Source organism: Dermochelys coriacea, chromosome 7, assembly GCF_009764565.3.
Source record: "Dermochelys coriacea isolate rDerCor1 chromosome 7, rDerCor1.pri.v4, whole genome shotgun sequence".
NCBI classification, from domain to species: Eukaryota; Metazoa; Chordata; order Testudines; family Dermochelyidae; genus Dermochelys; species Dermochelys coriacea.
The window spans coordinates 38,208,146-38,232,548 of NC_050074.1; the positions used below are offsets into that span (position 1 = coordinate 38,208,146).

Consider the following 24,403-nt stretch of genomic DNA (forward strand, 5'->3'; position numbering starts at 1 on the left):
GCTGTGGTCTGTGCTTTGAAATGCCCATATCTCCTGACTGCTAGCATCCATGCACTACCTCTCCACATTAATTACTCTTCCTCTTCACAGGAATAACCTGCAAAGGGCATGTGGGACCGTGGCCAGCCAGAAGTGGGGACAAATTAATACCCTAAATTCTTATTTTGGGGGAAAGAGCACAAAGTGTAAGATTTTGGCCCCAATGTATTATTCTTAACACAGTATTAGGCCTGGTCTACACCTAAAATTTAGGTCAACCTGCCTACATCACTCAGGGTGGAGAGGCATAGTTAAGCCGACCTGGGATGTAGAATTCTGTCGATCTAACTACCACCTCTTGAGTGGGTGGATTTACTACTGTGACGGAAACAACCTTCCAGTGCTGTAGCAAGTGTCTACCCTACAGTGGTGTAGCCACAGCGACACAGCTGTGCTGCTGTAGTGGAGACATACCCTAATACCCTGTGCCTAATATTCTACTCTTTTACCTCATATTTTTAGAAAATCTGGTTAGATGGGGAAAAAAGACACACTTTTAACCAACAATCAGAAAGATATTTCAGTTTCTGTGTAATATGTCTGGTTGATTAGAATGGCATTCCAAAGCCTGCCTGGAGTGTTCTAAGAGGTTTGAGATAACATAGGAGTTTTCTGCATGAGACTATACTGTTCCCGATAACAAGTAGGAAAATGAAACATTCTGTGAGGAAAAGACAAATGAGCAAGACTGGTACATGATAAAAACTGTAGGCAAAATCCCCCTGCTGCAAGCTCAAAAGGAGGATTGCAACACAGAGGAGAGTGCAGCATGAACACTCCTGTGGAGCCAGACACCAGACTTTGAGAAGTTCTCTCCTCATTAGGCTCATTCACATACTGACTGATTATTTATAGTACACATTAGCTAAACATTTCTTTCTTGATTATAAAGATTGAAATAAATAATTTCCCCTCTGCACAAAGCAGCTAAAACAGAGAAGACGTCACTAAAGGCAAGACTAAAAGTAACTCATTTACACTGTTTAACAAAAATTACACATGGAATCTGAGAAATAGATATTGAGGTGCAGCTACTTGCCATCACAAGAGATGTAACTTTGATGCCTGACCTTATCTTCCTCTCTTTCTAATTTTCTACAAGATATTCATATTTGTATCTTGCCTGCCATGGTCTTACTGAATGCTGATTTTGGTCCATTTCATGACTACTCTGTATTTCAGGGCCCCAATGCAAAACACTTTGAAGTCCATGGGAGTTGAATCAGGCCTGCAGATTTTTCAAAGCTCACTAGTGGATTTAGACAACCAATTCTCATTTAAGCTAATGTTTGTCTCAACAGAGATTTTCAAAAGAGCTGAGCAGCTACCAATTCCTACTTAGGCACCAAAATGAAATGGCTCATTGGGAGCTGCTGGGTACTGAATCCTTTTGAAAATCTGGCCTGAAATCTATACCAGAAAATTTCAGAACAATGTGACATATTTTGGTTTGTTGCAAATGATGTAGTATTTACATGGCAGGTTATGCCCTGTATCGTTTTATTTTTTCAGGTGTTAACTCAGTCTTGAACAATCTTGTACTAACAAGCTTTAAATGCTACTGAACATTTTCTACCGTCCAATACAAAAACATAGCAATCTGTTACAATTATTTTAATAAATGGAAAAAATGTAACATATAGTACTGATGGAAAAGTCAGGCATATGCTTCTTTGCAAATAAAACCTTTTTCCACCCCCTGCAGTGATTCGTGCAAAAATATCCAGTGAAAAGGTGGTTCCTGCCAGTGATGACCCGCTTGACACTCACAAAATGATCCAGTATGAAATCAAACAAATAAAGGTACATGGAATCACTTGGTTATTTTGACATTCAATACTGATGACTAATGTACCAGGGCATGAACCAGCTCATGCTGATGTCAATGACAAATTTTCCTTGAATTTGGAGTAGGATCTGGTTGGCCCGCAGCTCTTTTTTTCTATTCATGAATTATTTAGCAACAGGCTGATTTTGATAAATGTATTTGTTATTCATAATTGTTTGATGAATACTGTATGTAAACATATTTTAATCTATGGATTATTTGAAAACTATTCATTATGCATCTTTGATTATTTTCTGCCTGAGGTATATGTTTAGTCACCTAAGTGTCAGGGCATTATTTCTACTTTCTGATTGGAAGACATAAAACTTACAAATAGGCAGGCACTTACAGCAGGAATAGCAAAAACCCTTGACCACATGTGAACAGTGGTATTTGCAGAAAAATCAGCCACCCCCCCCCAGATATTTCTACAAAATCCCACCTATATGAATGTTTTAAGGAAAGCAAACAAAAAGTGGGAGTGCACAAAATCCAAAAGTGATTCAAACCTGGGAAAAATGTTCACAAAAAAGTTTTTCCTACTATTTGTCCAGCTCTACTCACAGGATACATTCATTAATGCACTCTTACATGGACAAATCCTGGTCTAAATGGAGTCATTGACAAACTCACTGATGCCAATAAGACTATGATTTGGCTATATCCTGAACAAAAAAATTGTACGTTGAACCCTTCATTTTAAAGAAAAATACACTGTTTTTCTTTTTGGTGAGTGGCAGTAGAAAGATGGGTGACCACACTTTTAAAAATTGGTTACTGTTAGTCTCTTCCGGAATCTATTTTTGGAAGAGCAAACATGACAAATACATATAGAGGGAGCACAGGAACTGACCTACTCAAACTGGTGATGGAGGTACAAATACCAGCAGGCAACAATCTTAATGATGATGCTAATCACTTTGATTTCCAGGACAACATTGTCAATCACAGTTTGTACTAATGGATCTGTGCACAACTCCATAGACCAATTCAGGAAGAACAATGTTTACCGCACTGGCCACAGAGCCATTTACCTAGCTGCACTGATTGAGCTGCCTGGCAATGTGCTTCCAGCTGCTCAATGCAGTTCTTCTCAAAGTTGTGGACACCTGCCCTTATGGCGTGGCCTCATGCAGTATGATCAATTGCCAGTTGCTCGAAGGTTGGGTCAGAAATGTTCTTTTTGTGCAAATTTTGTTTCAGGGTACCTTTGAAGTGTTTCATCTGCCCTCCACACTTACAATTGCTGGAACTTAATTAGAAATATAAGACCAGTTTTGATAAATGAGTCTCAGACAAACAAATTACATGTCCAGTCCATCTTAACAGGACACAGATCAAATGAGCCTTGATGCTGAACAAACCAGCTTTCACCAGTACTTCTGTTGGAAGCCCAGTCCTGCCACTTGATGCCCAGCAATTGTCATAGATGTCACAAATTCAAACTGCCAAACTTTTTAATGTGCTGTTGATAACAGGTCCATGATTCACACCTGTACTGCAATTATGTGAGCATTACAGACTTTGATTTCTGTCTATAGACAGATTCTGTGTTAATGATTTCGGTCAGGGATTGGTTTAGGAAGATGCATGCAAGAATCTTTCCGGCCACAGAGAGCAAAGAGATATCGTTGTAGTTACAACAGTTGCTCTTTGAACCTTTATGCTTATGGATAATGATGATGTTGGCATCTTTCAGTTGTTGTGGTATGGTTTCTTGAAGTCAGATATGTAAGAGAACTTCAAAAAGCCTGTCAATGAGATTTCGTCCATGTTTTAAAACTTCAGCTGGAATGGCATCAGGACCAGGAGATTTGTTATTTTTCACTGCTTGAACAGCCTTCAACACCTCAGCTCAAGTGGGTGAATTGACAAGTGCATTAGATGTGGGCAATTTGTGGACATCATCCAGTGACTCATCAGAAACAGTAGATAAATGATTAAGTAGTTCACTAAAATGTTTTGTTCACACCGCTGTTGGTGGATGGCACTGTGATCTGTGATGAGATATTCATCATTAGCAGTTGTTAGCGGTGTCAAGGAAGATAGAGCAGGGCTATACACAGCTTTAACCGCCTCATAGAAAGCTTTGGAGTCATGATTATCAGTGACCTCCTGTAGTTTATCTACTTTACAGTCAAACTACATACTTTGCATTTGGCAGAGTTTGCATTGGTGCATACCGCAGGCTGCCCTATATCTGGCCTTTTTTGTTTCAGAGAGTGGGTCAGCTAAGAGCGCAGCATGCCCTTATTGCTTGACATCAAGGAGATTTGATATTTCAGAATCACTATTGTCAAACCAGTCTGCATGACAGTGTTTTATACACAATCCACAATCGTGTTACAGATTGTGTCACGCAAAGATACCCATATGGCAAATGTGTCATAACTGGTCATTGGAAGAGTTTCTAAAACAGTAGTTAACTGTGTTGAAAATTGTTCGGCAATTGACAGATCTTTCATCAGGAAAACATTACACACTTAACTGAGTGGTGTTTTGGATAAATAGAGCACTTTAGCTAAACAAGAGGGTGGTCAGTCCAACAATCAGCTCCACATAATACCAGAATTATGCACACATGTTGTCCTAGATCATGATGTCACACCAACACATTGTCGATCAGATGCCAATGACATTAGCAAATGTGCATCCAGGTCATTTTTATTTGTTGGGATGTTGGAAGACAATGTTTTAACAACTAGATGATACTCGACCCCTGTCTTCAGCAGAAGTAGGCCAGTGCTATTCTTCTTGCCAACCCCATGTTTACCAAATATGCCATGCCATGTAGAAATCATCACGGCCAACACAAGTGCTCAAGTCACCTGAAATAATCAACTAGTCTCTACAGGGAATCAATAGAATCAGGTCTTTTAGTTCAGAGTAAAATTGCTCTTTATCCTCATGAGAGTTAGTCATTGTCAGTGAGTAAGCCCAGATCAATGAAGCATAACATCCACCTTTCAAGGGCAGTTGGGGCGTCATCAGTCTGTCATTTATACCAATGGGTAGGCTCTCCAAACAAGAGACAATATTCTTTCTGATTGCAAAGATGATTCCTGCCTTGTGTGGCTTATTTTGTGGGCATCCCTTCCAGAAGAAACTGTACCCAACACTCTGCTCAATCAGTTGTCTCTCTTCAGCAAGTTGAATCTTGTTCAGTGCCTCAATGTTGATACAGTATCTTTCAAGCTCTCAAACAACCAGAGAATTTCACCTAGCAGGAGAATCAGTTTAGTCTGAATGATCAATAATGTATGAACATTCCACATTGCAACAGTAACACAAAAGGAAACTTTTCAAGGTTTGTTTGAATTTTGACTGCATGATGGGACACCCTCCAGCCAGGGTAAGCTGGTGAGGGCTGTTTGGGATGAGCAATTTTGGGGGAATCTTTTCTAGCCCCTTCCTCAGATTGAGGTCAGCTGTGCTGTCCCTGAATAGAGCAGTCATGTTGATCAAGATGCTGCCACACTATGGTTCAAGCTAGGTCAACACAGGTCAATGCAGAGTGACCAAATTCTTGACCAGCCCACATGCAGATTTCAAGACTGTGACTCTCAGCAACGTTCATCGACTGTCACTTTTGCCATTCCCCATCCATGCAGGATTTGTTGGATTGTTGAAGGCTGTGCGAGAATTTGTTTAAAGTGAACAAGCAGTTACACACCAACTCGCACACACTCTCAGCCAACAAGACTCTTTCCAGTGGCAAGGTGTGACAGGGTACTATTAGTAGCACTCTGGTCACTGAGTTTGCTGCAGCACTGGGAAAAGGGCAGGCTTAATTGAAGCCAATTATACATGTTCTGTTGGGGGTTTATGAGCACCTGGGTGCTAATCACGGGGTTAATGATGTAATTGGAAGATGATGAATGGAAGGAACATGAAGTAAGGGGGAACTCAGGGGGCATCAGAAGGAAAGCTCAGAGGATGAGCCTGGGCTGAGCAGTGAAGGCTGGGAGGGGCATCCCTTTGCTGTAAGCCTAAAGTACACTGTTATTATGTAAGAAAAGAATAAATACACACCTTGGTGAAAGATAATCTGGTGTGTGTTTGTGACCATAAGACCATCCAAACTGGCCAGGCAGTGAAGTACACTGGGTAGCGGCAGAGGTGCCCAGTGACACAAGGTAAACTGAGACAACTGAAAGACTTACTGGCTGCAAGTTTATTTTTAGAATGTCCTTCTCTTAGACCAGTTGTCCAGTTGCCCAGGCTATTGATCCTGGCCCACCTGGCCAGAATCCCGTTAGTCAGGGCATTTTAGAGTAAATCCCTGTAGGCCTTCATGTCTACAGTAGTGGCCTGGAGAGCAGAGCTGACTACCATAAATCGCCCTGTAAGGCAATCCCCTATTTATCCTGTTTCCACAGTCCCAGTACATGGTGAAGGGGATGGACGTAGAGAAGGCCACCTTATTTTTCATCACATAATAGTCCTACAGTACCATTTATTTTTAAATTCCCATTTTTCAGCTTTAAAGACACTACAACGGATAAGTGCTACTTGAAAATGAGATTTAATGGATGTATTTCTCTTTCATATAGTCTTATGTATTGTCACATTTATTTGGCATTGTGTTCAAGTTAGAAAATGGAGCGTTAAAACATTTCTGCCCCCATATATTGTACCATACCTCTCTCAATACTAAGACTGATTAAAACCTTTCTATGAATTTGCCTTGTAGAACTGATTTTTATGTTGAAAGTGAAATGGATCTGTTCCATAACATTTTGCCTTTAAAGGAAAACTTTGTACTATTTGTGCTTACTTCACAAACGATCTACAAATTTAAAAGATTAGAAGTATTATCATCATTGCTGCATGAATACTGCAAAAAATTATTAATGAACATTCATCTAGCTTTGTGAACAAATTTTCGTCTACTGCATTTGCACTTTTTTATTCACACCTATGAATTTTCTAGTGTAAGGGTCTCAAACTTTTGTATACATCCTAACACAAAGACTGTCTCATGGACACTTAATTGGTGATCAAATGACATCCCAGTGGCAATTGCCTCAAGGAAAAGCAGCACTATGAAAGTGTTTTTTAGCTTCTTTTGATGCAATTTACAGCTGGAAATAAATATGGTTGGAAATATTCCACTGGAATGATTTTCTGACAGTTTCTGATAGTTTCCAGAAAACTTAAATTTTCCATAGGAAAATTTTAATATAAAAAGTATTGATTTAAAATCAAAATGAAATATTGCAATTTGGATCTTTTTGACTTGAATCAGAATATTTTGTTTTTTGAACTGACCTAAAATATATTGCTTTGAATCAGTTCAACAAAACATTAAACTACATTTTCCTATGAGGGATTCAAGGTGTGTGAGGTAATATCTTTTATTGCATCAACTTCTGTTGGTGAGAGACACAAGCTTTTGAGCTTACATAGAGCTCTTCTTCAAATCTGGGAAACATATTCAGAGAGTATGTCTACACAAGAATGAAAAACTCACGGCTGGCCCAGGTCAGTTGATTCAAGCTCACAGGACTTGGGCTCTGGGGCTGAAAAACTGCTGTGCAGATGTTCTGGGACCCCGCAAGGGGAGGAAGGTCCTGTTGCTCAGGCTTCAGACCCTGCCTGAAAGTGTACTCAGCAATTTTTAGCCCCGGAACCCCAGTCCTACAAGACTGAGTTAGCTGACCCGAGCCAGCTATGGCCATGCCTCAGGGTTTTAGCCTTTTGTAGCTGTATCTGCACTGTCACAACTAAATACAAGGTGGAACAGATTGTTTAGCATAAGTAGTTAACATATTTCAAGGCCCAATTCAAGGTGAAGTAGCCTGGTAACAACCCTCCGGTCATAGGCGGGAAAGGAAGGGATGGAGGGAAAAAAAGAAAAAAGCGGGGGATTGTTAATGGGTTATAGATTGTTGTAATAAGCCATAAATCCAGTGTGTCTGTTCAGTCTATGATTTTTAGTGTCTAGCAAAATTTTGAATTTAAGCTTCCAGGCTCATCTTAGCCCGCAGAAGTTGGTCCTATAAAAGATATTACCTTACCCACCCTGTCTCTCTAATATCCTGGGACCAACACAGCTACAACAAAACTGCACACATTTTCCTATGGCACGCTGCCTTATAGGCAGGACTGGCTCTAGGCACCAGCAAACCAAGCATGTGCTTGGGGCGGCACATGTTCAGGGGCGGCATTCCGGCCATCCTTTCTTTTTTCCCCCCCTCAGGCAGCATTCCGGCTCTCGGAGCTTGGGGCGGCAAAAAACCTAGAGCCAGCCCTGCTTATAGGACTTGTATAACCCCCATTCTTTCCTAGGGATCAGGTTCCCCTGGAGAACAACATCTCCCCTAAGGCAATATTGTGATTTCTTCTGATGAGCTGGATGGTGCAGACTCTGCATGCATTATGGGAGATATAGACTGGCACACAGGAGAATATAGGGGCTGGAACTACAGCTCCCATAAGGCAATGTACCATAGGGACATGCAGTTTTACATTGAAACGATTCAAAATGAAGCATTTCAACAAACTGAAAAGAAGTATTTCAATATCAGGAATGCTGAAATGCTTTATTTTTATAAAAATGTTAAAACAAAATGTTTCACATCTCTGAACTGATTTTTTTTTTGAATTTCCATTCTGTGAAAAATTTCAGTTTCAACTTTTTCGTCCCTTTTCAGGATAAAAACAAATGTTGAAATGTCAGAATTTTCTATGCAATGAAATTCTAACCTCTGCTCAGCATTAGCTGTGAACAAGGAGGAGAAGCCAAAACAATGGAATCACCCAATTCTCTGTGTTCCACTAGTAATTGCTCTATTGACCACAACTGCAAACCACTGTGCTTACAAACAAATTTGCTAGCAGAACTGTTCAAAACTGAATGCAAATTATGTATTCATGTTTACAAGTATTTGCAGCAGAAACTTGATTCTAAATTACTCACCTCCATTAAGAAAACAGAAATGTGATCTACAGTATGTGTTTAATAAACATAGCTCCAATTTCAAATTATTAATATGAAATACCCTTAGTGGACTGTTTGTGAACTGACATATGTTTGCAAGAAATATCTTTTAAATAATTTCAGGTCAATCAAATATTCACTAACAGAAAGGGCTAGATAAGATAAATAAATTGCTCACTACCTATGGTTCATCCAGCTCTAGTCATTATGAATAAAGAGTGACATGTATTTTTGAAAAAAGTCCTTAATTATTTTAGAATTTGTGACTGAAGTGCCAAAGTGATGTAATTTATGACACAGGCAAGATATGTTTTTCTCTATATTTCTGGGTTCACTTAAGAAGTTCCAGGTTTTGAGTACAAGCATCTATGGTAGACAAGTGTATCTCAAAATCCTCAGAGAAGAAACAAACTGTGGCAACTGAAGAAATCTTCTTGTTAAGATTTTATATAGTAGCTTGTGTATTGATTTTTAAGGCCAAATTCTCTCTTTAAAACAACCACCATCACCACCATGCTTGCCATCTTCTCAAAAGGATATTGGCTGATTTTTAAATATTTCTTTATTCACATACGTACATAAGAGATTCCTATTACATCTAGAAGGACTTTGATTTTACAAAGCACATTCCCTTGCAAACACTTAAGCAATTGATAGCCATACACACACAAGTAACCTCTTTGGCTTGGGCCCAATTCTATTTTATACCTTTTGTCATTATTTCTCAATCTACGATCCAATTCTTCTTTGGTGGCACTCTGAAATTTCTGAAATCTTGAACTGTTGGGGCCTTTTCTAATTTCCCAAAAATGTTTAATAATTAGAGGACTCAATCAAAAGCACTGAAGTAAAAAAAAAGTTTTTCATTTAACTTCAGTGGATTCTGAACTAGGCCCTGAGTGGGGAAACAGTCAGTTAGGAATAAACACACTACTGCTGTTTATTTTTTAATAAAATGTTTTAATGGTGCTACAAGCTGATGCAGCAGGGAAAGAGTTCACAATTTCTACCTGCTGGCTAGACTTGAACTAAGATCTGAATCTCAGGCCTCCACCCTGGAACATCTGTTGTTCAGCTGGGTTAGAGCCAAGCCATTTATTACAATATTTATTAGCAAGGGTGAGTAGAGTTTTTGTTTGAAGTGATGTAGTCCTATACTCCCAAGCATAATAGCCAACATGAGATTTAGCAGAACTGCGCGTTTTATGGAACAGCTATTAAATTCAATATGCTATTTTTAATAAATAGTTATAAAACCATCTTTGCACTTGCTTCCTCTCTAAGTCTGATAAGAAGTTACCTAATTTATTGTGTACAAAGTATTAGAGTGACAAGGTGGGTGAGGTAGTATCTTTTATTGGACCAGCTTCTGTTGGTGAGAGAAACAAGCTTTTGAGTTTACACAGAGCTGTTTTTCAGGTCTGGGAAATGTACCCAGAATGTCACAGCTAAATACAAGATGGTATAGATTGTTTAACATAAGTAGTTAACAGATATTTCAAGGGACCATTCAAGGTGAAGTGGCCCATTAACGCCTCTCCAGTCATAGGGTGGAAAGAAAAAAAAAGGGGAGGGGGGAAGGGCTGGTGGGGGTGCAGGGAATTCTGGGTTACAGATTGTTGTTATAAGTCATTACAATGCAGGGGGGGCAGATTCTGTCACCTTTACTCTCGAGAAAATCAACAGGACTAGCTGTGGATTAATGTAGTACTTCATTTGCGTAAAGGTAAGACTCAGGTCGGTACTGGCTACATCAATAAGCACTACTTAACTGAACCGTAATTAGTCAGTCAGATCTATTTAAACTGTAATTCATGTGGAACAGTGGTCTCAGTTGTAAATCTCAGTCTCTTGAGTAGTTGAGACCTAATTAGAAGAACTTGGTTGTCAAAGCAGTAGTTTTCGATGACCTCACTTCCTGTCTTTTCCCAACATATGACACGTTTAAAAGACAATCCAAGTGTTCAAACAAGTTATGTCAGAAAATTAAATATTCAAATTTTTCCTAAAATTCTCCTTCTTCTTCCACGCCGACAATGTATCTCTCTGGAATCTCCTATACATTTGATGACTGGCCGCAACACTGCCTTGCACTATGATCTCATCAGTTTTCACCATTTTTGTAAACTCAGAACTGGTTATTATTTGGATGGAAGATGCTACAGAGGAAGTAGGGTTATTGATTCAGTATGTGGCACTCTTTCCACCACTTTTGTAGTGAATTAATGCCACAGCACATCATTAGAGACACTATGCTGTAAAAAGTGCCATATTTTAAGATCTTGGCCACTCAGGTAATTAAAAAGAAAAGGAGTACTTGTGGCACCTTAGAGACTAACAAATTTATTAGAGGTTTCAGAGTAGCAGCCGTGTTAGTCTGTATTCGCAAAAAGAAAAGGAGTACTTGTGGCACCTTAGAGACTAACAAATTTATTAGAGCATACGCTTTCGTGAGCTACAGCTCACTTCATCGGATGCATCAGGTAATTAAGGATCTCGTGACTATTTTGGACAGAGTTTTCCATAGTTGTTAAAACATCTCACGTACTTAAAGTTCAACATGTGTGTAAGTGTTTGCAGGATCGAGGCCTAATAAACCAGACTTCATTTTACAATACCAAACCTACGTTACACAGGAGGTCAGACTAGATGATTTAATGGTCCCTTTCTTGCCTTAAAACCTATAAATCTATGAAATACTCCTCAACCACAATCTTTAAATTTTCTGCTGAACATTTTTGTGCATTTAGGCCAGAATACATCCCTTTGGACATTCCCAAACAATCTCTCCCACCTTTGGGGTATACCTACACTGCATTTTGGAGAGTGCAGATACAAGCTCTCTAAAAATAGCTGTAAAGACAGCTCTTCGAAGTTGAAGCTAAGCCTGGGGTTCTGAAACCTAGAGAGGTGGGGGTGAACTTCAGAGCCCAAGCTCCAGTCTGAGCCACAATTTCAAAGCACTATCTATACAGCTATTATTAGAGTGCTACCAAGCTAAACTTATTCCATTCTTTTAATCGTTCCTCAGTTGCTTTAACAAGCTATGAAGTCACACAGTCTATTATGGGAAAGGTAGTAAAGCTGAACTTTATAGCATCAGTTTCACTGAAGTCCATTCAAGCCCTTTAATTTAGCCATGGGATACAAGACTTATCACTCTCATAGATCCCATTAGTGATTAAATTTTACATATGGATGCAACTGTACAAACTAAGCAAAATGCTCCTCCTCTTCTTCCGCCTACTTTTATGTTACCCAGGGGGCCTATTTAGTACTTTTCATATAGGAGAGACTTCTTGAAGCTATTCCTCTCAAAAATATTATTCCTTCTTCGAGTGATTGCTCATATCGATTCCAATTAGGTGTTTGCGCACTGCGTGCACAGTCGTAGGAAAGTTTTCCCTTAGAAGCTCCCTTTGGGTCAGCTGTGGAGCCCCCTGGAGTGGCCCCTTCATGGCGCTGAATATCTGACCCTGATGACCTGGCCCCTCCTCAGTTCCTTCTTACCGCCAGTGATGGTAATTGGAACGGTGATCGCTTGCCTTCGTTGGGCTCTAAGCAGGCCTTTTGAAGGGACACCTGAGGATGGCACACCCACCATGACACCGGATCCTTACCCTTCTTTTTATGAATCTTCTATCCCACTTCTGCCGTGCTTGGTCCCAGATAACATCGGACATGGGTTCTTCGCATGGTAGAAGTGGGATATTCTCCCCAATTCAGCTCCTCCCCTCCCTCCCATTCCCCTTCCCCCTCCCCTTCCCCCTCCCCTTCAGGGACCCTTCTCACAAGCAACTCCTTATCCAGGAGGTGCGGGCACTCCTTCCCATAGGAGTGGTGGAGAAGGTTCCTCAGGAGCTAAGGGGCAAGGGTTTCTACACCATTATTTCCTAATCCCCAAGGCAAAGGGAGAGTCTTAGATCTATTCTAGACCTGCGAGGACTCAACAAATTCATGGTGAAGTTAAAGTTCCGTATGGTGTCTCTGAGCACAATTATCCTTTCCCTGGATCCAGGAGACTGGTACACCCCCCTCGACATGAAAGGCGTGTACTTTCAAATAGCCATTCAGCCAGCTCACAGACAATTCTTATGGGTTGTGGTCGACCACAAACATTATCAGTTTATGGTCCTCCCATTCCATCTATCGACGGCTCCCCATGTGTTCACCAAATGCATGTCGGTTGTAGCAGCCTTCCTCTGAAGGAGCAGGTGCAGGTATACCCATACCTAGATGACTAGCTACTCAGGAGCTGCACCAGGGAGCAGGTGGAATCTCAGGTCCACTTTCGAAAGATTGGGCCTCCTCCTCAACATGAACAAGTCAATCTTATCACTGACCCAAAGAATAGAGTTCATTGGAGTGGTGCTGGACTTGGTATAGGCAAGGGCGTTTTTACCGGAAACCCATTTCCAGGTCATGTCAAATATTATTCAAGGTCTCAGGGGGTACCCGACCACTACTGCAAGGAGATGCCTGAGTCTCCTTGGCCAGATGGCAGCCTGCACTTATGTGGTCTGGCATGCCAGACTGAGGCTCAGACCCCTGCAAGCGTGGCTTGCATCTGCCTACTGACCGGGGCCCAACAGCCTGAACTCAGTGGTGAAGGTCTCAGAACACATTTTTGAGTCCCTCCAATGGTGGCTTCACCCTCAGACGGTGTGCGAAGGAATCACCTTCAACATCCCCCAGCCCTCCTTGTCCCTAGTAACGGATGCGTCAGCTCTGGGTTCGGGTGTGCATTTGGGAGATCTCCAAACACAGGGCCTATAGTCACAGGACGAGCTCCCCCTTCATATCAATATCAAGGAGCTGAGAGCAGTGCATCTAGAATGCCAGGCTTTTCAGGCCCTGGTGAAAGGACAACATCACTGCCATGTTTTACATCAACAAGCAGGGTGGAGCCCATTCCTTCCCCATATGTTGAGAAGTCCTGCGGCTATGGGAGTTCTGCATAGCCCACTCCATTCACCTGGAGACGTCCTAACTCCCAGAAGTTCAGAACGAACTAGCAGACTGCCTTAGCAGCTCATTCCACAACCACGAGTGGTCCATCCATCGGGATGTCATACACTCCATCTTCCAAAGGTGGGGGCTTCCCAGGTCCATCTGTTCGCCACCCGGAGCAACAGAAAGTGCCCATTGTTCTGCTCCTTCCAGAATCACAGCCCTGGCTCGACTATGAACGCGATTCTGCTACTCTGGGGAGGCTGACTGCTGTTGCCTTTCCCCTGATCCCTCTCGTGCACAAGGTACTTCTCAAGATCTTCAGGGACAGAGCAGAGGTAATTCTGGTGGCCCCAGCAACACTGGTACACCACACTTCTGGAGCTGTCAGTGCATGACCCGATTGCGCTACCATTCCACCCCGACCTGATCACTCAGGACCACGGTCGCCTTCATCACCCAGACCTCAAGTCCCTCCACCTCACAAACCTGGAAGCTTCATGGATAAACCACCATGAAACTTCTGTGCTCAGAACTGGTAACAGAGGTCCTACTTGGCAGCAGGAACCCATCCACAAGGCAACTTATCTAGCAAAATAATAAGGTTCACTTGCTGGTGTGCCCAGTTACACACACCTCCACTCCAGGTGCCTATTCCACTCATTCTAGACTACCTTCCGCACGTGAAACAACAAGGCGTGGCAGTGTCATCCATCAAGGTACACCTTGCTGCTATCTCGGCCTTCCACCCGGAAGTATCCGGACGCTCCATATTTGCCAACCCCATGGTAAGACATTTTCTCAAGGGGCTGGAATGGCTACCCCCCAAGATTAGACAGCCTGTTCCTGCGTGGAACCTTAACCTGGTCCTCTCCAGGCTAATGGGGCCCCCATTTGAAGTGCTGGCGACTTCTCCCTCCTCTACCTGTCATGAAAGGTAGCCTTCCTGGTCGCCATTACATCAGCAAGGAGGGTTTCTGATTTAAAGGCCCTCACCTCTGACCCACTTTATATGATTTTCCACAAGGATAAGGTGCAATTTAGGCCTCACCCAGCATTTCTTCTGAAGGTGGTATCATCTTTCCATACCAGCCAAGACATATTCCTTCTGTTTTTTTATCCTAAGCCTCATGCCAGTAGCTGCGAGCAGAGAATGCACTCTCTGGATGTTAGGCAGGCACTGGCCTTCCACATAGAGCGCACTAAGCCATTCAAGAAGTCAAACCAGTTGTTTGTAGCAGTAGGAGAACAGATGAAAGGACTCCTGGTCTCATCTCAAAGAATTTCTTCCTGGATCACCTGCTGCATCCATACATGATACAAGCTGGCCAAGATACCAGCCCCAGCACTTATGGCACACTTCACAAGGGCACAGGCCTCATCAGCGGCATTCCTGGCCCAGATCTTGATCCAAGAAGTCTGCAGGGCAGCAACTTGATCCTTGGTACATACATTCACCTCTCATTACGCCATCATCCAGCACGCCAGAGATGATGCAGCTTTCGGCAGAGTGGTGATTCCATAACTCTGACCCCACCGCCTAGGTAAGGCTTGGGAGTCACCTAATTGGAATAGATATGAGCAAGCACTCGAAGAAGAAAAAATGGTTACTCACCGACTCGTAACTTGTTCTTTGAGATGTGTTGCTCATATCCATTCCAATACCCATCCTCCAACCCCTCTGTCAGAGTAGCTGACAAGAAGGAACTGAGAAGGGGCTGGGTTGGCAGGGGCATATATTGAGTGCCATTAAGGCGCCACTCCAGGAGGCTCCACAGCTGACCCGACGGGAGCTGCTAAGGGAAAACTTTCTGACAACTGTGCATGCGGCGCTCACACACCTAATTGGAATGAATATGAGCAACACATCTCAAAGAACAACAGTTATGAGAAGGTGAGTAACCGTTTTTAGTTGTGTTAATTTTTATGTTAAAAGCATTGCTCCCTCCCATTGCAGAGAAGACTAAGTCTAGAAGATTTAAAGAAAGTGTCAAAATGTTCACAATTTAGGGCATTAACTATTAGCACAATTAAAAATGTTTTGTAATTAGCAGCAACACAGTTTTACTACTAGTCTCACAAGCAGTTTACATTACACAGTACAAAGAAGTACTGATGCTTTGTACTCATATTTTATATTTACTGGTAGGTGTTTAAATTTAAGTAAGATAGTAATTTTTCCAGTTGCTATTCTTTTCTTGAACTGGAAAAATATTTAGAGCATTGCACTGACACTAAAGAATAGAAAGTGATGTATTAGTAGATAATATTTGCTTTTATAATATAAATAATAATAGTCTTGATTTTGCCACCCACTCTTGCATAGCAAGATACATAATGTAAGTAGTTCTACTACCTTTAAAGGGCCTGCTTGTGTATCTGGACACTGCTAAGTATAAAGTGGTAGAATGAGGCCCATATAAACAATACCATCCCACAAGAAACCACAACACTTTACAAACCTAAACTGATTTACAGAGAAAATTAATTTTTAGTACACATGAATGCAGTTCTATTCCAGGGCTGAATTTAGGGCAGAAGTGAAAAACTGATAGATATACTGGTAGAGAAATGCAGCCACATTTAGTGAAAAATACAGCAAATGTTTAAACAAAGAACAGTAACCCTGCACAACAGTTCAAGAAAGGAAGAACAATGCCTCATACAACTGAGCTGGAGAATATAGAGAATATGCCTGGAGAATACAGCAGACAGAATGTAATCAGGACATGGAGGTTAGCACTCATACTCTTAAGAAAAGTACCATGAGATCTTTAAGTGACTACAAGTGGTTATGGCCTCAGTTATATATCTCAGTGAGACAACATCTGCCTGAACACAGTGTTCTCTAATATCAGGCTGGTCCGTGCCTACAGAGAGAAGAGTTCCACTTGTTGAATCACCAGTACCACTGTCTGTAGTCCTTAGGACTTCCTTGGATGTCTCCTATCTAGAAGTGATCCAACTGAAACCAGAGATCTAAGTGGTCCACAGCATAGTATGGCATGGCACAAAGCCATTTTCATATGTTTTAAAAATCCCCAGTGCACCACTTATAGTGGAAGTTATTTATTGGGATAGCTCTGAACCACTTCTTTAACATAATCCAAATCATTTTGAAAAAATCATTGGCTAGTCCTCCAGATAATTCCCTATGGCAATGTCTTCACCACTGAGTTAAGTTGAATTATCTGTGTTTGAGTTAGATTAACTCAAATGAAAGCTGCCACACGATGAAATAACACTAGAGTTGCAAAAAGTATTGGATTAGCAGCATCGTTTGATTATGTTAGTATCTGACGAGTTGTGCTAACTCAGGCTGTAGGCCAGGGGTGTGCAAACGTTTTGGCCCGAGGGCCACATCGGGGTTACGAAATGGTATGGAGGCTCGGGTAGGGAAGGCTGTGCCTCCACAAACAGCCTGGCCCCTGCCCATTATCTGCCCCTCCCCCTTCCCACCCCTGACTGCCCCCCTTAGAACCCCTACCCATCCAACCCCCCCCGCTCCTTGTTCCCTGACTGCCCCCTCCCGGGACCCCCCACCCCAACCACCCCACTGGGACCCCACCCCCTATCCAACCCCCCTTGCTCCCTGACTGCCCCAACCCCTATCCACATCCCTGCCCCCTGACAGATCCCCGACCCATCCAACCCCCCCCCCCACTCCTTGTTCCTTGACTGCCCCCTCCCAGGACCCCCATCCCTCCCTGTCCCCCCCTCCTGGGACTCCCCTCCCTTCAGCCCCCCCGCTCCCTGTCTCCTGACCACCCTCCCCCGAACCTCTGCCCCATCCAACCACCCCCTGTTCCCCTTGGGACCTCCTGCCCTTATCGAACCTCCCCTCCCCCCTTACCATGCCGCTCAGAGCAGCAGGACAAGCTTATTGGAAAGCCCGGGAGGTGGGGGGGGACGCAAGCAAAAAAGTGAAACAGCAGGGGAGGGGCTGGGGGCTAGCCTCCCCGGCCAGGAGCTCAGGGGCCGGGGAGGACGGTCCTGCGGGCCGTAGTTTGCCCACCTCTGCTGTAGGCTATACCCCATAATGGACCAACCATCTCGAATTAAAAGCACTACTGCACTAGAATTAGGTTTTTTTTGCATGGGCAGGACTCAAGCTAGCTCAGCACTGAAGGGAAGCACTATGTCATGTCATAAGGGTATGTCAACACAGCAAATAAAAAAAATCCCATGATAATGAGTCTCAGAGCCTAGGTCAACTGACTCAGGCTCATGCTGCAGAGTCAAAAGTTCAAGCTTGGACTGTAGCCATGCCTCAAACTCATCAAGGGGGGAGGGTCTTGGAGCCCAGGCTCATCCAGAGCCCAAATGTCTACAGTGATATTTTTAGCCCTTCAGCTCAAGCCCAAGTCAGGTGACCTGGGCTTGGAGACTTATTGCCTCAGGGATCTTTTTGTTTTTGTTTTTGCTGTGTAGACATACAGAGAACACACTCCAAGCAATGCAATGGTTGTATTACTTTTAGAATCAGTGGCCTAATTTTCAGAGGTGCTAAGCCCTTACAGCTTCCATTGACTTCCACATGAGCTGTAAGGACTAAACATTTTGAATTTCAGGCTCAATGTTATCATTAGAAGCAGTGTCTTCACAACATGCACATAGTTCTGCTCCTTCCTATGGCCACCTTGTAGAGAGGATCGGGTATATCAGAACAAGATTTGCAGGCTTAGCTAATTTGACTTAATTTTGTTTAACATAAATATAAATGAATGACACACAAGTTGTGATTTAATAATTTTGGGCATCCTTTGGTGGCTCTTTGCATTAAGGATAGAACATTTTTTTTATCCTGGGTATTTATTTCTTGTACAAAGTATTTCAGATTGGCATCTGATGTTTTACATCAGAGATCCAATGGCAACAGTCAATTCTTGGCTTTTTTCTCATTCTTTAATCAAGAGGCTTTAGAAAGCCAACACATTTACAATATATTTGCAAGTCCCATACAGTATTTAAATCCCTTGAGAAGAATTTGAGTATGACAATTTTTTTTTCCAGTAATGCCAACTACACTTGGAAGCTGTGAACCTGTCAACACACAGCATGATGTAAACAAAAGGGGCCTCCTCTCTGATGGAGTTTCAGTTATATCATATTGTAGGTGATGACAGGCAGTCTGAAATTGATTAGCACCTCTCATGCTTGCGTATAATTAGACTCATTTTGCAAACGTTATGTTAAAAATGTATTTCAGAACTGAGTATGAAAGTGCTATTTGGACAGCATGCTGCATATCTAGTATTGCATGGGCTTTGTTACTAAAACTTCCCATTTCAGTTGAGTGCTGCAGGCTGTAAACTCTAAGGATCTGTTCCCGTACTCCTTATGAAGGCAAAACTCCAATTATTCTTAGACCAAAATCACAGCAGGCCAAGTTCTGGCCCTGAATATGTCCCAGCAGCATCCACTGAAGATATGGGAGTTGTATGCAAAAGTATACTTTATTCCACACAGGTTCTTTCACTGCACCACCAGTGAATCTATCTTGTGTGAAGACATACATAGAGGAGCATGTTCACTAATGTTTTACTAGAAGAGTATCAACTGTCTCCTTTGCAGTTTTTAACAGCTTTTACTAAGGACAGAAATTCGAATCTGGGATTCTCAAGCTAACTGCATGATGTTCCGTACAGAACACCCCATTATTGTAACAAAGACAACATTTGACCAAATGAATACAATTAGATCAACTTGCATCTCTGGAGCGTCAACACTGTATTGTGCTTTTTAAAGTGGCTTGGTATCTGCAGTGTGGCTGAATTCTTCCATTGCTCTTTAAATGTAAGATGCCAGTAAAGAGTCTTTTACATTTTAAAAATCTGAATGGTCTATGAAAACCCTCCTGAAGAGTGGACCTTTTCAAATCTGTAATTCTATAAAATGCAGACATAATTCCCTTGCCTTTTATCTCAGAACAATGGAGTAAATTTCATTTTAAATTATAGATTGGGCCAAATCTCAGATTTTGAACACCCTTAACGATAGGTAAGGTTTTGAAGTTCTGATATAGATTCAGACTTCTCAGCTTGAGCTCATCCCTATTTCAAAGAGAGACATCATGCCATTGTTTCAGTCACTGCCCATGGGAGCTGCTGATGTTCAAATTTTTGTTCAAATATCGTTCATCTACTCTAAAGTTTTGGCTTATTCAAGTCATTTTTGTTTCCAAATAAAATTCTTGGTGCAATAACACATTCTTTTTATCTTTTTTTTGGAAAAATTTCAGATGTTTAAGGGGTTTGAAAAAGTGAAAGATGTTCAGTATGTCTATACTCCTTTTGATTCATCTCTCTGTGGAGTGAAACTAGAAGCTAACAACAAGAAGCAATATCTCCTCACAGGTAAAATACAAACAAATCTGAACATATAAAATCCTTATAACAAAAAGAATGTTTAATGATTTATTTAGTTGATTTTGTACCAAATATAGAATTAATACTGTAATTAGTAATTTATGGACAAAGTGATACTAACATGAAAATCTACAGAGTAACATACTGATACCACCACCTTGGTTTTATATATCTAGAGCCCTGCAAATCTGATATCCACTTTATATTCGCAGATGTGGATATCCATGGACCATTTTTGCAGATTGTGGATTGGATGGTGATACAAATTTTGTATCCGTGCAAGGCTCTATATATAGTACCTTTCATCTTTCAGCAGTAGATCTCACAGTGCTTTAACAAAGGAGGTCAATATCATTATGTAAATAGCAATTTCTGTTAAAAAGGCTGGCCTTTCTCTAGCAAGTCTCAGCCCATTATTTTGTCCTATTACTAAATTAAACCCTAATCCTGTAAACAATTCCACACGAGTGGTCCCACTGAGTTCAATTGGATTACTCACATGCCAAATGTGTTTGCAGGATAGGGTTCTTAATTACTGTCAGATGTTTGTAAAATGATTTTGAATTCTAGTCTCACATAGTACTGTTTTCATATCCCTTGCTGGCAGACCATCAGCATCTTTTAAGAAATATTAACATTTTTCGATCTGCATGTAACAGCACAATAGTTAAGCTGAGCTGTTGTACTTGCAATTTAAACAACAGTTACTGAAAACACGTGAAATCTGACTTATTTGGAGCTATTAGCTTCAAACTTTAGAGTTTAGAATGTAGACTAAGGTTTACAGTACACTCTGGTTCACACACCTTATTTTTGTTATTTCCCCCCATATAGGCCAAATATTAAATGATGGTAAAGTTCTCATCCATTTATGCAATTACATTGAACCATGGGATGATCTATCCTTGTCTCAAAAGAAGAGTCTTAACCAGAGGTACCAAATGGGCTGTGGCTGCAAAGTAAGTATAGAAATCAGCAACAACAGTGACTGTCAAATATGTTCAAGGCTCAATCCTTAGAGGAAATAGAAATTTTTTTCTTGGTGGGAACTGCAAAAACACTGTCTTATGCAGAATACATTTTATAAATTATTTGATTTCCACATAACTACTTATTTCAAGATCAGTAAAGACATTGTGAGTAAACTTTCATATGCTGAAAAAGTGTGAAGCAAATGAGAAATGTCATTTTAATGGGAATTTTGATGAGTACACTGAACTAACTTCACATTTCACATTTAGATTACTACCTGCTACATGGTGCCCTGCTCAATCACTACACCAAACGAGTGTCTCTGGACAGACTGGCTGATAGAAAGGAAGCTATATGGGCACCAGGCCAAGCATTATGCCTGTATCAAGCGAAGCGATGGCACTTGCAGCTGGTACCGAGGTGGCCCTCCCCCAGAGAAAGAGTTTACTGACATCAGCGAACCTTAAATTGATCACTTCCTAAAAAGCCTGGGAGGCTAATTCCATCAAACGTTGCACGCTCACAGCTTTGAACCGCCAACATCTTATGTATCTGTTGCTTAGAAACAAAAACAAATTGTGCTGTACAAGTAAAATACAGAGTTTGTTCAATTGGCACCCAGGCAAGAAGAGGAACAAATCTCTTGGAGGTAGCTTATAAAGTTCTGCTTTGTGTACAGGGGCTTTAGTTGAGAATGGTCCTCCGTGTTCTCAGAGGCATCAAAATTTTCCTTTTTACCAATATGAATGTAGAAGAACAAAAGAATGATCAGATTTTTGCCCCCAACTCCAGTTACCTAGCAGATTAAGAAAACCCTGTGTTTCAGTCCAAAACAGTTTTTCTCATACGTGAAGAATGTTTTATACAACTATTTTTTTTCTGTATGGAAGCCTTCTGATAAAAAAAATTATTGTACAGTGTATATGTAAAGTATTATAACAATGTGCTGTAAAAAAGATTCAAAGATTCATGTTTTCTTCATATTTGTTGAAACAAGTTAAAAATTTTTGTGATTAAAAACTATGTTCTTTTCTTTTTTGTATGTTACTTAAATGTCCTATTTCTTACCCATGTATTATAACATTTGTTTGTAATTAGATTAAATATATATCTTTGATAATCACAAACGCCTATCCAATTCATTGATCCAATGGATTGGCACATCTGTAAAGAGAAGTGTTCTAATGTTTAGGTATAACACCAACAGAAAAAAAATGACAATATACACCCTTAGACTAGTTAGATTTACAGGAAAAGTAAAGCATGAACATTGTCAGTGTAGCAATGGCACCTGGTAAAACATCTGTACATGTGACACCACATTATTATCATATTTCACTGCTGTTATAAACTCTATTTTTAACATGAGAGTGACTTTAAGAAATCCCCAAAAATTTATTTGATGATTTTTAATTCTTCAGATTTCAATACAAAATTTACCATTTTTTGGGTAGTCATTTGCACTTTGTGATAATGAATTTTGCAAGCTTGCAAAAATGTACCAGAAAAGTGTTATCTTTTTGGAGGTTAGGGGGAAAAAAGGCAAGATTTTAATATTTGAAAACACAATACTGAGTATGCATTAATTTCCATACATTTTTAAGTTTAAAGAGGCAAATTAATAAGGGATGGCAAACTTCAAAAGTTTGGCACCAAAGTTGAGAATAATTTCATATCTATTTGAACCTCAGGGTTTGAGAAACTGAGTAGGAATCCTCATGGAGATAAAGACTCTGTTCTGACATTTCCAATATCTCCTAAATATGGCCAGGTCAGAACCACTTCAAAAATACTCTGCTCCTCATTGTGTTTTTGAATTTCACCATGTAGAATTAATGCAAAGGGAGCTGCCATATGAGAGCTGAGAACAATAGTTAGATTAATGACTTTGAACCTCAAAAATAGTTCAGGTTTGAATAGAGCCATTTATTATTTTATATGAATGGATTCAGTAGCTTTGGAATGTACTGAATGAAACATCATGATACAGTAATGGAGTAAATGGTCTTTGGAATTGTTATAGTTTATGGGGTTAAGAATCCTACTTTCTGAGTAAAAAGAAAAGGAGTACTTGTGGCACCTTAGAGACTAACAAATTAGTCTCTAAGGTGCCACAAGTACTCCTTTTCTTTTTGCGAATACAGACTAACATGGCTGCTACTCTGAAACTTTCTGAGTAGTATCTACACTTAGTTTGCCATGCAGCTCTAAGACCGCAATCCTACAAAAACGTATGCACCTGCTTAAGTTTATGCTCATCAGTAGTTCCATTCAACTCTAAGGAAGGTGCACATGTCTATTACATTGGGCAAACAATGCATACTTGTATAACTATGTGTTTTCATGACACTCTGTAGTTTATTGTCTCTGTTGATGCCCCTACAGCATTAATATATGTTTTTACAATTGTGTAAATCCATGTTTACACAATAGACAATAACAAGTTTGAAGATGCTACTGTAATAGCATAACAAATAATATATTTAAATATTTTCTGGCTAAGTATTTACATATTTATGCAACACATCAAGTTGGGGGGTATCCGTCTTGTTAGTTCTCATATACTGCTACTTGCATGAAAATCATCATCTCTTTTTGGGATGACTGTAAAAAAAATGAAACCATAAAAATAAATAAAACAACCCAACCCCAACAAACAAAAATACCTATGTTAGAATCTCAAACATCTTATTTAGTCACATAAAAGAAAGAATATTTAGCACTAAGGCTGAAAAACTTAATTTAGCACAGCACACGGCACCTGAAATTTAAATCCAAAAAATGAATGATCCTACATGCCAGTACCATTGACACTGCACTTTCTTAGGAGCAAAAAGTGGGATAAGATCAGAGATTCTGCCTTGCATCTGAATTTGCTTATACTTGTTGCTTTGCAATAAAACAGAAAGTAGTGTTGTGTAGTTATTGCAGTACAGAGAACATTTTGTCCTTAATCTATATAAAATTAAATATTAATGGGCTGTAATAATTCAAGAAAAGTGTATCGTTTCAGTTCCAATAGAACACAGTAGTCAATAAAGCCTCTGGGGACAGAAAGCATTATTTCTTGGAAGAGTAGGTCACCAATACTACTTAATCAACATTTCACCCTTTATTTTATTTTAGACCAACTTTGCTGTTTTATGTAATAAAATACCATTAATTTCTTCTTATAAACATAAAACCCAGCCAATATTCTGCTCTAAAAATGCAGTTTGCAAAAACTAATTTTATCCATACATTTTTTATTATGATTATTTATAAAAATTATATGCTGTGAAAGCTACGCTTTTTCCAAAAACA

The 24,403-nt window shown here is 40.5% G+C and overlaps 2 protein-coding genes across 3 annotated transcripts in view; one reads left to right on the forward strand and one right to left on the reverse strand.

Annotated features, from left to right (window-relative positions):
* Positions 1 to 22,630, forward strand: part of TIMP4 (TIMP metallopeptidase inhibitor 4) — a 52,614-nt gene extending 29,984 nt beyond the window's left edge. The window contains exons 2-5 of the mRNA XM_038410237.2: positions 1,745 to 1,842; positions 20,002 to 20,116; positions 20,963 to 21,087; positions 21,370 to 22,630. Coding sequence (XP_038266165.1) covers positions 1,745 to 1,842; positions 20,002 to 20,116; positions 20,963 to 21,087; positions 21,370 to 21,567 — 536 coding nt within the window. The 3' untranslated portion in view covers positions 21,568 to 22,630. The remainder of the gene's footprint in view (positions 1 to 1,744; positions 1,843 to 20,001; positions 20,117 to 20,962; positions 21,088 to 21,369) is intronic.
* Positions 1 to 24,403, reverse strand: part of SYN2 (synapsin II) — a 393,703-nt gene that overhangs the window by 122,466 nt on the left and 246,834 nt on the right. The gene's annotated exons all lie outside the window — the stretch shown is intronic.